Source organism: Heterodontus francisci, chromosome 37 (assembly GCF_036365525.1).
Source record: "Heterodontus francisci isolate sHetFra1 chromosome 37, sHetFra1.hap1, whole genome shotgun sequence".
Taxonomy (NCBI): Eukaryota; Metazoa; Chordata; class Chondrichthyes; order Heterodontiformes; family Heterodontidae; genus Heterodontus; species Heterodontus francisci.
This window is the reverse complement of record NC_090407.1, coordinates 717,192-734,167: the sequence shown is the minus strand read 5'-3', so window position 1 is coordinate 734,167 and position 16,976 is coordinate 717,192. Positions and strand designations below refer to the sequence as shown.

General features: G+C 45.8%; 1 protein-coding gene across 1 annotated transcript in view; it reads right to left on the bottom strand.

Moving 5' to 3' along the window:
- vwa5b1 (von Willebrand factor A domain containing 5B1) overlaps nt 1–16,976 on the bottom strand; it is a 318,959-nt gene that overhangs the window by 70,342 nt on the left and 231,641 nt on the right. The window contains exon 15 of the mRNA XM_068016745.1: nt 9,605–9,904. Within this exon, the coding sequence (XP_067872846.1) occupies nt 9,605–9,904 (300 nt within the window). The remainder of the gene's footprint in view (nt 1–9,604; nt 9,905–16,976) is intronic.

Below are 16,976 nucleotides of genomic sequence, written 5' to 3'. Positions count from 1 at the left end.
CATTTTGCTCTCACACACACACACTTTCCTCTCGCACACACACACTTTCCTCTCACTCACACACACTTTCCTCTCTCTCTCACACACACATTTTGCTCTCACACACACACACTTTCCTCTCGCACACACTTTTCACACACACACTTTCCTCTCGCACACACACTTTCCTCTCGCTCACACACACGCACTTTCCTCTCGCACACACACACTTTCCTCCCGCACACACACATTTCCTCTCGCTCACACACACTTTCCTCTCGCTCACACACACTTTCCTCCCGCACACACACTTTCCTCCCGTACACACACGTTCCTCTCACAGAACGCATTTATCTTACATGCGCTCAAACACACTTTCCGCTCACACACACACACTTTCCGCTCACACACACACACTTTCCTCTCACACACACGCACTTTCCTCACGCACACACGCACTTTCCTCCCGCACACACGCACTTTCCTCCCGCACACACACACTTTCCTCCCGCACACACACACTTTCCTCTCGCTCACACACACTTTCCTCTCGCTCACACACACTTTCCTCCCGCACACACACGTTCCTCTCACAGAACGCATTTATCTTACATGCGCTCAAACACACTTTCCGCTCACACACACGCATTTTGCTCTCTCACACACACACTTTCCTCTCAAACACACACTTTCCTCTCACACACACGCATTTTGCTTGCGCGCACACTTTCCCCTCCCGCGCGTGCACTTTCCTCCCGCGCGCGCACTTTCCTCCCGCGCGCACACTTTCCTCCCGCGCGCACACTTTCCTCTCGCACACACACACTTTCCTCTCGCACACACACACTTTCCTCCCGCACACACACACTTTCCACCCACACACACATTTTCCTGACACACACACACACACTTTTCCTCACACACACACATTTTCCTGACACACAAACACACTTTTCCTCTCATACACACATATTTTGCTCTAACATACAGTGCACACTTTCCTCACACACACACGTTCCTCTCACAGAACGCATTTACCTTACATGCGCGCAAACACACTTTCCTCTCACACACACGCATTTTGCTCTCACACACACACACTTTCCTCTCACACACACACTTTCCTCTCACTCACACACACTTTCCTCTCACTCACACACACTTTCCTCTCTCTCACACACACGCATTTTGCTCTCACACACACACTTTCCTCTCGCACACACTTTTCACACACACACTTTCCTCTCACACACACACACGCATTTTGCTCTCACACACACACACACTTTCCTCTCGCGCACACACTTTCCTCTCGCGCACTTTCCTCTCGCGCACACACACTTTCCTCTCGCACACACACACTTTCCTCTCGCACACACACACTTTCCTCTCGCACACACACTTTCCTCTCTCTCACGCACACACTTTCCTCTCTCTCACGCACACACTTTCTGCATACACACTTTCCACTCACACAAACACACTTTCCTCACACAAACACTTTCCTCTCACACATACACTTTGCTCTCACGCACACGCACTTTGCTCTCACGCACACACACTTTCCTCTCGCACACACACTTTCCTCTCGCACACACACACTTTCCTCTCGCACACACACACTTTCCTCTCGCACACACACACACTTTCCTCCCGCACACACACACTTTCCTCCCGCACACACACACTTTCCTCCCGCACACACACACTTTCCTCCCGCACACACACACTTTCCACCCACACACACACACACACTTTCCTGACACACACACACACTTTTCCTCACACACACACTTTTCCTCACACACACACACACACTTTCCACCCACACACACACACTTTCCTGACACACACACACACACTTTTCCTCACACACACACTTTTCCTCTCATACACACACACACACACACTTTCCTCACACACACACTTTTCCTCTCATACACACACACTTTCCTCACACACACACACACACACACACACACACACACATTTCCTCTCACACACACATATTTTGCTCTAACATACAGTGCACACTTTCCTCACACACACACACACTTTTCCTCTCACACACACATATTTTGCTCTAACATACAGTGCACACTTTCCTCACACACACACGTTCCTCTCACAGAACGCATTTACCTTACATGCGCGCAAACACACTTTCCTCTCACACACACGCATTTTGCTCTCACACACACACACTTTCCTCTCACACACACACTTTCCTCTCACTCACACACACTTTCCTCTCTCTCACACACACGCATTTTGCTCTCACACACACACTTTCCTCTCACACACACACTTTCCTCTCACTCACACACACTTTCCTCTCACTCACACACACTTTCCTCTCTCTCACACACACGCATTTTGCTCTCACGCACACGCACTTTGCTCTCACGCACACATGCACTTTCCTCTCGCACACACACACTTTCCTCCCGCACACACATGTTCCTCTCACAGAACGCATTTATCTTACATGCGCTCAAACACACTTTCCGCTCACACACACACACTTTCCTCTCACACACACACACTTTCCTCTTGCACACACACACTTTCCTCTCGCACACACACACTTTCCTCTCGCTCACACACACACACTTTCCTCTCGCTCACACACACGCACTTTCCTCTCGCACACACACACTTTCCTCCCGCACACACACGTTCCTCTCACAGAACGCATTTATCTTACATGCGCTCAAACACACTTTCCGCTCACACACACGCATTTTGCTCTCTCACACACACACTTTCCTCTCAAACACACACTTTCCTCTCACACACACGCATTTTGCTCGCGCGCACACTTTCCCCTCCCGCGCGCACACTTTCCTCCCGCGCGCGCACTTTCCTCCCGCGCGCACACTTTCCTCCCGCGCGCACACTTTCCTCCCGCGCGCACACTTTCCTCTCGCGCGCACACTTTCCCCACACACTCACATTCCCCACACACACACTTTCCCCACACACACACTTTCCCCACACACACTTTCCTCACACACACACTTTCCTCTCTCTCACACACACACTTTCCTCTCTCTCACGCACACACTTTCCTCTCTCTCACGCACACACTTTCTGCATACACACTTTCCTCTCACACAAACACACTTTCCTCACACAAACACTTTCCTCTCACACATACACTTTGCTCTCACGCACACGCACTTTGCTCTCACGCACACGCACTTTGCTCTCACGCACACACACTTTCCTCTCGCACTGACACTTTCCTCTCGCACACACACTTTCCTCTCGCGCACACACACTTTCCTCTTGCACACTCACACTTTCCTCTCGCACACACACACTTTCCTCCCGCACACACACACTTTCCTCCCGCTCACACACACTTTCCACCCACACACACATTTTCCTGACACACACACACACACTTTTCCTCACACACACAACTTTCCTGACACACACACACACTTTTCCTCACACACACACTTTTCCTCACACACACACACACTTTTCCTCTCATACACACACACACACTTTTCCTCTCATACACACACACTTTCCTCTCATACACACACACTTTCCTCTCACACACACACACACACACACACACACACACACACACACACACACACACACACACACACTTTTCCTCTCACACACACATATTTTGCTCTAACATACAGTGCACACTTTCCTCACACACACGTTCCTCTCACAGAACGCATTTACCTTACATGCGCGCAAACACACTTTCCTCTCACACACACACACTTTCCTCTCGCACACACACACTTTCCTCTCACTCACACACACTTTCCTCTCTCTCACACACACACATTTTGCACTCACACACACACACTTTCCTCTCGCACACACTTTTCACACACACACTTTCCTCTCGCACACACACTTTCCTCTCGCTCACACACACGCACTTTCCTCTCGCACACACACACTTTCCTCCCGCACACACACATTTCCTCTCGCTCACACACACTTTCCTCTCGCTCACACACACTTTCCTCCCGCACACACACTTTCCTCCCGTACACACATGTTCCTCTCACAGAACGCATTTATCTTACATGCGCTCAAACACACTTTCCGCTCACACACACAGACTTTCCGCTCATACACACAGACTTTCCTCTCACACACACGCACTTTCCTCACGCACACACGCACTTTCCTCCCGCACACACGCACTTTCCTCCCGCACACACGCACTTTCCTCCCGCACACACGAACTTTCCTCCCGCACACACACACTTTCCTCCCGCACACACACACTTTCCTCCCGCACACACACACTTTCCTCCCGCACACACACACTTTCCTCTCGCTCACACACACTTTCCTCCCGCACACACACGTTCCTCTCACAGAACGCATTTATCTTACATGCGCTCAAACACACTTTCCGCTCACACACACGCATTTTGCTCTCTCACACACACACTTTCCTCTCAAACACACACTTTCCTCTCACACACACGCATTTTGCTCGCGCGCACACTTTCCCCTCCCGCGCGCGCACTTTCCTCCCGCGCGCGCACTTTCCTCCCGCGCGCACACTTTCCTCCCGCGCGCACACTTTCCTCTCGCACACACACACTTTCCTCTCGCACACACACACTTTCCTCCCGCACACACACACTTTCCACCCACACACACATTTTCCTGACACACACACACACACACTTTTCCTCACACACACACACACTTTTCCTTACACACACACACTTTTCCTCACACACACACTTTTCCTCACACACACACACACTTTTCCTCACACACACACACTTTTCCTTACACACACATACTTTCCTCCCACACACACATTTTCCTGACACACAAACACACTTTTCCTCTCATACACACACACACACTTTCCTCACACACACACTTTTCCTCTCATACACACACACTTTCCTCACACACACACACACACTTTTCCTCTCACACACACATATTTTGCTCTAACATACAGTGCACACTTTCCTCACACACACACGTTCCTCTCACAGAACGCATTTACCTTACATGCGCGCAAACACACTTTCCTCTCACACACACGCATTTTGCTCTCACACACACACACTTTCCTCTCACACACACACTTTCCTCTCACTCACACACACTTTCCTCTCACTCACACACACTTTCCTCTCTCTCACACACACGCATTTTGCTCTCACACACACACTTTCCTCTCGCACACACTTTTCACACACACACTTTCCTCTCACACACACACACGCATTTTGCTCTCACACACACACACACTTTCCTCTCGCGCACACACTTTCCTCTCGCGCACTTTCCTCTCGCGCACACACACTTTCCTCTCGCACACACACACTTTCCTCTCGCACACACACACTTTCCTCTCGCACACACACTTTCCTCTCTCTCACGCACACACTTTCCTCTCTCTCACGCACACACTTTCTGCATACACACTTTCCTCTCACACAAACACACTTTCCTCACACAAACACTTTCCTCTCACACATACACTTTGCTCTCACGCACACGCACTTTGCTCTCACGCACACACACTTTCCTCTCGCACACACACACTTTCCTCTCGCACACACACACTTTCCTCTCGCACACACACACTTTCCTCTCGCACACACACACTTTCCTCCCGCACACACACACTTTCCACCCACACACACATTTTCCTGACACACACACACACACTTTTCCTCACACACACACTTTTCCTCACACACACACACACACTTTTCCTCACACACACACATACTTTCCTCCCACACACACACATTTTCCTGACACACAAACACACTTTTCCTCTCATACACACACACACACACACACTTTCCTCACACACACACTTTTCCTCTCATACACACACACTTTCCTCATACACACACACTTTCCTCATACACACACACACACACACACACTTTTCCTCTCACACACACATATTTTGCTCTAACATACAGTGCACACTTTCCTCACACACACACACACTTTTCCTCTCACACACACATATTTTGCTCTAACATACAGTGCACACTTTCCTCACACACACACGTTCCTCTCACAGAACGCATTTACCTTACATGCGCGCAAACACACTTTCCTCTCACACACACGCATTTTGCTCTCACACACACACACTTTCCTCTCACACACACACTTTCCTCTCACTCACACACACTTTCCTCTCACTCACACACACTTTCCTCTCTCTCACACACACGCATTTTGCTCTCACACACACACTTTCCTCTCACACACACTTTTCACACACACACTTTCCTCTCACACACACACACGCATTTTGCTCTCACACACACACTTTCCTCTCGCGCACTTTCCTCTCGCGCACACACACTTTCCTCTCGCACACACACACTTTCCTCTCGCACACACACACTTTCCTCTCGCACACACACTTTCCTCTCTCTCACGCACACACTTTCCTCTCTCTCACGCACACACTTTCTGCATACACACTTTCCTCTCACACAAACACACTTTCCTCACACAAACACTTTCCTCTCACACATACACTTTGCTCTCACGCACACGCACTTTGCTCTCACGCACACACACTTTCCTCTCGCACACACACTTTCCTCTCGCACACACACACTTTCCTCTCGCACACACACACTTTCCTCCCGCAAACACACACTTTCCTCCCGCACACACACACTTTCCACCCACACACACACACTTTCCACCCACACACACACTTTTCCTCACACACACACTTTTCCTCACACACACACACATACTTTCCTCCCACACACACACATTTTCCTGACACACAAACACACTTTTCCTCTCATACACACACACACACACACACTTTCCTCACACACACACACTTTCCTCACACACACACTTTTCCTCTCATACACACACACACACACACACACACACACACACACTTTTCCTCTCACACACACATATTTTGCTCCAACATACAGTGCACACTTTCCTCACACACACACGTTCCTCTCACAGAACGCATTTACCTTACATGCGCGCAAACACACTTTCCTCTCACACACACGCATTTTGCTCTCACACACACACACTTTCCTCTCGCACACACACACTTTCCTCTCACTCACACACACTTTCCTCTCACTCACACACACTTTCCTCTCACTCACACACACGCATTTTGCTCTCACACACACACACTTTCCTCTCGCACACACTTTTCACACGCACACTTTCCTCTCACACACACACACGCATTTTGCTCTCACACACACACACACTTTCCTCTCGCGCACACACTTTCCTCTCGCGCACACACTTTCCTCTCGCACACACACTTTCCTCTCGCACACACACACTTTTCTCTCGCACACACGCACTTTCCTCTCACACACACACACTTTCCTCTCACACACACACTTTCCTCACACACACCCACACTTTCCTCACGCACACACACTTTTCTCTCACACACACACACTTTCCTCTCACGCACACACACTTTTCCTCTCATATACTCACACTCTCACACACATTTTGCTCTAACACACAATGCACAGTTTCCTCACACACACTTTCCACGCACAAGAATGCATTTTCCTTACACGCACGCAAACACACTTTCCTCTCACACACACACACTTTTCCTCTCTCACACACCCACATTTTGCTCTAACACACAATGTACATTTTTCTCACATACACGCATTTTCCTTACACACACGCAAACACACTTTTTTCTCACATACATTTCCTGTCACAAACACACACATTTTCCTCTCTGTCTCACACACACGCACATTTTCTCTCACGCACTGACACACTTTCCTCTCACTCACATACACACATTTTGCTCTCACACACAATGCACATTTTCCTCACACACACTTTCCTCTCACCGATATACACTTTCCTCTCACCGATACACACTTTCCTCTCATACACACACTTTCCTCTCACTCACACACCCAAATTCCTCTCACACACACACACTTTCCTCTCACCAACACACACACATTTTGCTCTCACCAACACACATTTCCCTCTCATACACACACTTTCCTCTCACTCACACACCCAAATTCCTCTCACACACACACTTTCCTCTCTCTCACGCACACACTTTCCTCTCTCTCACGCACACACTTTCCTCTCGCACACATATAGGTTCCTCTCACACTGACACACTTTCCTCTCTCTCTCTCACACACACACACTTTTCTCTTTCTCACACACATCCACCTCGAGGATGTAATTAGTAGAGTTGATGAGGGAGAGCCAGTAGATGTGGTTTATTTGGACTTTCAGAAGGCTTTCGACAAAGTCCCACATAAGAGATTAGCATGTAAAATTAAAGCGCATGGGATTGGGAGTAGTGTATTGCGATGGATAGAAAATTGTTTGGTGGACAGGAAACAAAGAGTAGGGTAAATGGGTCTTTTTCCGAATGGCAGGCCGTGACTAGTGGGGTACCACAGGGATCGCTGCTAGGACCCCAGCTATTCACAATATACATTAATGATTTAGATGAGGGAACTAAATGTAATATCTCCAAATTTGCAGATGACACAAAACTGGGTGGGAGGGTGTGTTGTGAGGAGGATGCAGAGAGGCTTCAGGGTGATTTGGACAAGTTGAGTGAGTGGGCTAATGCATGGCATATGCAGTATAATGTGGATAAATGTGAGGTTATCCACTTTGGTAGCAAAAACAGGAAGGCAGATTATTATCTGAACGGCTATAAACTGAGAGAGGGGAATATGCAGCGAGACCTGGGTGTTCTTGTACACCAGTCACTGAAGGTAAGCATGCAGGTGCAACAGGCGGTAAAAAGGCAAATGGTATGTTGGCCTTCATAGCGAGAGGATTCGAGTACAGAAGCAGGAATATCTTGCTGCAATTATACAGGGCCTTGATGAGGCCACACTTGGAATATTGTGTGCAGTTTTGGTCTCCTTATCTGAGGGAGGATGTTCTTGCTATAGAGGGAGTGCAGCGAAGGTTTACCAGACTGATTCCTGGGATGGTGGGACTGACATGAGGAGAGATTGAGTCGGTTAGGATTATATTCGCTGGAGTTCAGAAGAGTGAGGGGGGATCTCATAGAAACTGATAAAATTCGAATAGGACTCGACAGGGTAGATACAGGAAGGATGTTACCGATGGTGGGGGAGTCCAGAACCAGGGGTCATAGTGTAAGGATATGGGGTAAACCTTTCAGGACTGAGATGAGGAGAAATTTCTTCACCCAGAGAATGGTGAGCCTGTGGAATTCACTATCACAGAAAGCAGTTGAGGCCAAAACATTGTATGTTTTCAAGAAGGAGTTAGATATAGCTCTTGGGTCTAAAGGGATCAAAGGGTATGAGGCAAAAGCGGGAACAGGCTACTGAGTTGGATGATCGGGCATGATCATAATGAATGGCGGAGCAGGCTTGAAGGGCCAAATGACCTACTCCTGCTCCTATTTTCTATGTTTCTATGTTTCCTCTCTCTCACACACACACACTTTCCTCTCACACTCACACACTTTCCTCTCTCTCTCTCTCTCACACACACACACTTTCCTCTCACACACAGCATTTATTCTCTATATAGTCGCCATGTAGTACCATCCACTCCCTTCAATATTTGTGTCCTGATGAATCCTTACCAGGTTCTATTTCACATTCTTTTTCAGCCATTTGTTCAAAATCTCGAATGATGGACTTAGCTGCCAAGTGATGGATTGTTTCGTTCCATATATCTTGCTGTGCAGCTTCACAATTTGTGCTGTGGTGAAGAAGGGATTGAAGATCAAATGCAACTTCCCACTGAATAACTTCACTGCACAACAACCCAGAAACTACTGCCCTGCAGTCAGACTTGCTGGCTGGGTTATCAGTCAATGACAGGTTCTGGAATTCAAAGGCTGATTCAACGTCAAGAGTTGATGATTGATGGTGACGTTCTCCTGCAAAAACAGTGAAAATAATATCAAATGTTAGGTATTCAATACAAAAGATATCAAAATGCAAATAAATCCACATATCTAACTGATCTGATAATACCCCAAGAATAATGAGGTAATGTGAGGTGAGGTTGCATTTATGTAACACTTCATAGACATAGGAAGAAGTCTCAGAGCCCTTTCAACAAGGAGAAAAGGGATCTGTTAGGCACCATACATGGGAAAAGGAAAAGGTAATGGAGTAAACAGAAATGGAGAATCAAGCGACAGTCACAAAGCAGGGTCTAGAAAGCAGAGAGAGGTGTTAAGGTGGAGGGAGCTGAATAGAGAATTCCTGAAGGCAGGACTGCAATAGCCACTGTGGTGAAGTGGAGGGAGTGATGGGCAAGAATTGTACACTGGGATACAGGGAGCAATGGAGATTGAAGAGATTGAGTGAGATGGGAATTTAAGATGAATGTAATGCACCAATGCAGCATTTTGGTTGAGTTCAAGCTTGAGGAGGGATGATCATAGGAAGGTCACCTTGAAGGGCATTGGAGGTCAAACTCTGAGGTGACAAAGTCATCGACTATGGTTTTGGCAGCGTAAGAGGAGCAATGTGTTCAGTTTCACAATGTGCAGAAATGCAAGAAAGCGGTTTTAGTTACAAAGCAGATGTGGGGGAGAATCTGAGCTCCGGGTCAAGAAGATGCCAAGGTTGGCCACTTCCTGATTCAGCTCGAGATGCCAGCCCAGGGACGCTAAGGGATTCAAAGCCAGAACCACAGAAATATAGGTGGGAATGCCAGATTTCCTAATATTCAATTGGAAGAAGTTTTGGATTATCCAGTCTTGATATCAGATAGGCAATTTGAAGATGTTGCAATGACCTTTGGATCAATGAAGCAGGCAAGAAGGTGCAGCTAGGCATTGCCAGCATGCATTTAGAAACTGATCCTCTGCTTTTGGATAATGACACCATAGAGCAGTATGTGGGTAGTGAAGAGGAAGGGGCTCAAGAAGGACCTCAGGGGTACACCTGTGAAGTGACTGTGGCAGCAATAAATCAGATAAGCATTGAATCTAGAGAGGACTGCAGAGAAGGAACCTCGAAGGACAGAATGTGGACAAATGTGTGAAAGCTGCCAGAGAGGTTGAGAGGGATGAATAAAATTGGGAAGCCATGTTCACAATTACACAAGATGTCACAGAATCACAGCATTGTTGCAGCACAGAAGGAGGCCATTCGGCCCATTGCACTGGCTCTCCGAATCACCAATTCACCTAATGCCATTCCCCTGCCTCTCCCCATAACCCTGCACATTCTTCCTTTTCAGATAACAGCCTAATTCCCTTTTGAATTCTTCAATTGAACCTGCCTCCACCACACTCAGGCAGTGCATTCCAGACCGTAACCACTTGCTACGTGAAAAAATTTTTCCTCATGTCACTCTTGCTTCTTTTGCCAAATACTTTAAATTTGTGCCCCCTTGTTCTCGATCCTTTCACGAGTGGGAACAGTTTCTCCCGATTCACTCTGTCCAGGCCCCTCATGATTTTGAATACCTCTATCAAATCACCTTTCAGCCTTCTCTTTAAGGAAAATTGTCCCAACTTCTCCAATCTATCTTCATGACTGAAGTTACTCATCCCTGAAACCATTCTCGTGAATCTTTTCTGTACTCTCTCCAATGCCCTCACATCTTTCCTAAAGTGCAACGCCCAGAACTGGACATAATACTCTGGCTGAGGCCGAACTAGTGTCTTATACAAGTTCAACATAACCTTGCTTTTGTACTCTATGCCCCTATTAATAAAGCCCAGGATACTGTATGCTTTATTAACTGCGCTCTCAACCTGTCCGGCCACCTTCAATGACTTATGCGTATATGCACCCAGGTCCCTCTGCTCTTGCACCCCTTTTAGAGTGGTACCCTTTATTCTATATTGTCTCTCCATGCTCTTCCTACCAAGATGAATCATTTCACATTTCTCCACATTGAACTTCATCTACCACTTGTCTGCCCCTTCCACCAACTTGTCTATGTCCTTTTGAAGTTCTACACAATCTTCCTCACAGTTTACAATGTTTCCAAGTTTCATATCATCCAAAAATTTTGAAAAAGTGCCCTGCATACCAATGTCTAGGTCATTAATATATATCAGGAAGAGCAAGAGTTCCAACACTGATCCCTAGGGAACTCCACTACAAACATTCCTCCCACCCAAAAAACATCCATTAATCACTACTCTCTATTTCCTGTCACACAGCCAATTTTGTATCCATGTTGCTACTGTCCTTTTTATTCCATGAGCTATAACTTTGCTCACAAGTCTGTTGTGCGACACTGTATCAAATGCCCATCATTTGTGTCTCACTGGTGGCACAGTGGCGCAGTGGTTAGCACCGCAGCCTCACAGCTCCAGGGACCCGGGTTCGATTCCGGGTACTGCCTGTGTGGAGTTTGCTAGTTCTCCCTGTGTCTGCGTGGGTTTCCTCCGGGTGCTCCGGTTTCCTCCCACAAGCCAAAAGACTTGCAGGTTGATAGGTAAATTGGCCATTATAAATTGTCACTAGTATAAGTAGGTGGTAGGGAAATATAGGGACAGGTGGGGATGTTTGGTAGAAATATGCGATTAGTGTAGGATTAGTATAAATGGGTGGTTGATGTTCGGCACAGACTCGGTGGGCCGAAGGGCCTGTTTCAGTGCTGTATCTCTAATCATAATCATAATCAAAATTAGATTGAAGGAACTCAAAGAAAGAATAGTGAGCGAGGTAGGAGCATAGTTGGAAGGTAATGGAAAATCAAAGACTTCTGAGACGATAGGAAGGTTTAAATAGGTTGGTAGTTGGAGAAAGTAGAGAGATTTGAGGTGGGTTCTTGAGGACAGGAGTGATAAAGAGTGTTTTCTGGGAGGTGTGAACAGTACCAGATAAGGTGCTGTGGTGGTCTCTTTGGTACAGCAGCAGATTCAAAGGGCTATTATTGTGCCATAAATTGGTATTGAGTCTTCTTCAACTAATCTGACAATTGAGCTGTCAAATTGGGTGAAAAAGCTGAGCAAGACTTTTCTACATTTTCAGGATTTGAAATCCTTTGGAATTTAATAACGATTAAACAATAAATATGTAAGTGCATTGATAGAGATACAGAGATAAAATCTAGTCAAGAGAGACCACTTATACTTACTCCAGTTTGGTTTAGCATTGATAAAGAATAATGCCCTAGCTAATATCCCATACAGCTGCCATATATGTACTGTCACCAATCCCACAGGCGACTATAATTGAAAGGAATAGTTTGACCCATTAATTAAATTGAAACACTGTGACAGGGGTGGGGCAGGGGCGGGGCTAGGGGTATTCCCATTCAAAGACAATGGCGGGTGATTGGGGGAAATCAATACATATATGTTAAGATCTTCAGTTTACCAGATCTGTCAATAGTAACTAATTATAACCTTACGTCTGCTGTTCCCAGGAAGAAAAAATCCAACAAATAATCTATCATAGTCAGAAATGCTTCATTCCAATAGGTGTACAATTGACCTTGAGAGCAGAAATCAGAAAGTCCTTTCTATAACCATTGTTTAATTTGGGTAAGCATCTCGCTCAAAATCTCCTATCGTAATTCCGGGTTTGTTTCCTTCTTGAACTTTCTTGTAGTCTTGAGTCGTCAATCCAGGCATTAATTGTTGAGGCAATACTGGAAGCTATGTTATTAACATCCCACTCATTAGTAATTCTGCTGGTGATAATCCATACAGCAGTGGCATTGAACGATAAACTCGGAGTGAGATAGAAAGATCTTCATTTTTTTTAAGTAAAGATTTTATGGTTCTCACACCTTGTTCTGTCTTGCCATTGGACTGTAGATATATCAGTGGGCTCATAATAGGCTAAAATCCCATTTTCACGACAAACTGGGTAAAACATTCATTTGCGAACTGTGATCTGTTATCTAATAATATTTCATCTGGAATCCCATGTGTTGCGAAGATATCCGTAAGGATTTTGATAACTACCTCACTATTTCTATTAACCTGCAAGGCTATGGACCAGGTGCTGGAAGGTGGGATTAGATTGGGCGGCTAGTTTTTTTCATGAGCTGAATGGCCTCTTTCTGTGCCGAAACTTTTCTATGATTCTAAGGTCATAGTAGGTAACCATCTGAATTCTATCCACCTGGAAAAGTAGTCGATAATGATAATATATGACTCCCCACCATACATGAATAGCCTTTGCAAAGGTCTAGATGGAAATTGGATAGTCGACAGCAGTTCGCGCTGTTCTGGCCTCTGTATCACGCATGTTGACAGTTGTTGATCATGATCTCAATATCCTAGGCCACCATACCGAAGATTGTGCCCTTGCTCTGCCCTTGGTTATACCCAAACGACCTTGGTGTAATCGATCCAAGATATTGGATCTTATTGATGTAGGAATAACAATTCTGTCGCTGTAAACTAATAAGTTGTCAATTATGCTAAAGTAGTTCCTATACTCATGGAACATCTTCTTTGTTCTTCCTCCTGGACTTTCTTGTAGCCACCCATGTGTACAATATTGTTTAATGAAAATGCACTCTTCGTCATTCGTCTGTGCTTGTCATGTAGGAACAAAGGAGCAGGAGTAGGCCATTCAGCCCATCGAACCTGCCCCGCCATTCAATATGATCATGGCTGATCATCCATTTTAATTCCTTTTTCTCACACTATCCCTATATCCCTTTATGTCATTGATATTTAGAAATCTGTCAATCTTTACTTTAAACATACTCAATGACTGAGCTTCCACAGCTCTCTGGGGTAGAGAATTCCAAAGATTCACAACCCTCTGAGTAAAGAAATTTCTCCTCATCTCTGTCCTAAGTGGCTTCCCCCTTATTTTCAAATTGTGTCCCCTGGTTCTAGACTCCCCAACCAGTGGGAACATCTTACCTGCATCTACCCTGTCTATCCCTTTAAGTATTTTGTAGGTTTCAATGAGATTACCTCTCATTTTTCGAAACTCTAGAGAATACAGGCCCAACTTCCCCAGTCTCTCTTCATAGGAAAGTCCCGCCAACCTGGGAACAAGTCTGGTGAACCTTCGTTGCACTCCCTCTATGGCAATAATATCATTCCTAAGGTAAGGGGACCAAAACTGCACACAGTACTCCAGGTGTGGTCTAACCAATGTTCTATAGAATTGAAGCAAGACTTCACCACTCCTGTACTCAAATCCTCTTGCGATAAAGGCTAACATACCATTAGCCTGCTTAATTGCTTGCTGTACCTGCACATTAGCTTTCAGTGACTTATTGACAAGGACACCCAGGTTATCAGCAAATTTAACAACCACACCTTTGGTCCCTTCATCCAACTCATTGATAGTTGAGGTCCCAGCATTGATCCCTGTGGCACGCCACTCGGCAGATCTTGCCAACCTGAAAATGACCCATTTATGCCGACTCTTTGTTTCCTGTTAGCTAAACAATCCTCTTATTCCAAACTGTAACCTATTAAAACAAAACTGCCCAAATAGGTGTAAGAATGTAGTCAACAACCTTGAGGTCTCATCCAGGGGTACCTGCCAAAACCCACTATTGGCGTGCGTTTTGTAAACATGATGCTCAGAGAGTTTCCATAAACTGTCATCCACTGTAAACATTGGGTGAATCTCACACACTATTGGTTTGTTGAGCTGCATTGAATCCACAAGTATTCACAGAGTTCCACTTGGCTTCGGGACAGGAACCATGGCTGAACACCAGTCCATTGGTTGTGTTACCGGAATGAACACCCATTCTTATGATCTCCTCCAATTGTTCTTGGGCTTCGGCTAATAAGGGATGAGATATTCTTCTTGTTGTGAAGATACACATTAGTTTGGCCCCTTCCTTCAGAGTGATCCAGTACTCCGTCTTTAGTTTTCCGGGCCCTGTGAACAGCTTCAGGAATTCTGTTTGAACGGAATTGTTGACCTTTGTTTGCTTGACTTCGGCTACCTTTTTAATCAACTGCAGTTGTAAGCATGCATTCCTGCTCAGTAAAGAAAATTCTTGATGGTGTAAAACATTTAAAAGGTCTCTACCAGTTGTCTGCCTCGATACTGAAGAGTTACTTGGAGTTTGCCTTTAACTAGGAGTTATGTCCTGTCTGGACCATGCAACTGTATATCTGTCGGTGGCAGGTAATATCTCGTCACCATGACTCTTGGTCAGACAATACTGTGACGCTAGCCCCTGTGTCAAGCATAGAATTCGTGAAGTGTCCATTCACATAGATGTCTGCTGTCCAGAAATCTTGGTCTGGAATACTGATTTCTCCCAAGAACTCTCCTGGTTCTTTGACCTTTCATCAGAACTTTTGATGAAAGGTCACAGACTTGAAATGTTAACTCTGTTCTCTCTCCACAGATGCTGCCAGACCTGCTGAGTATTTCCAGCACTTTTTTTTATTTCAGATTTCCAGCATCTGCAGTATTTTGCTTTTATCTCCTGGTTCTTTCTCCTGTGAATATTTCTGTACTTGGTTCACTGCTGTTTGCGTGAAGCTCTTCTGCTTTGTACCTTTAAGAGCAGAAACGTTGCTGTGGCACATCTTCCCACAGTTTTGCAACGCTTAAAACACTCAGTTTTACTTGTTGGATACTGCTCTTGTCTGTGGATTTTCTTGGAAGGTTTTCCTATTTCATGGGCCTTCTCACCTGTATGTTTTTGTTGTTCCTCAAAGTGTTTCCCTGGCTTTGGCTTAAACAGTTGGATGGGCACTGGACTTTTTCTCATTCCTGGCTTGTCTTCAGCTTGTAGGATGTCCCTATTCTGTTGGCGAAATTCAGCCTGTCTTACAATTTGAATGGCCTTTTCCAGTGTAAGGTCTTCCTTGGATTGCAACAGATCTGATAAGGATTCATCTGCTATGCTGTCTCTGATGAGTTCTGCCTTTAATTTGCTGTATTCGCAACCATCTGCCAGTCTATAAAGGTCATTAATATAGGAGCCTACAGATTCACCAATCATCTGCGCCCACTTATTAAATTTGACTCTTTCCAAGATTTTACTGGTATGGTGATTAAAATATTTATCAAAGGCTTGCAGTACCTCTT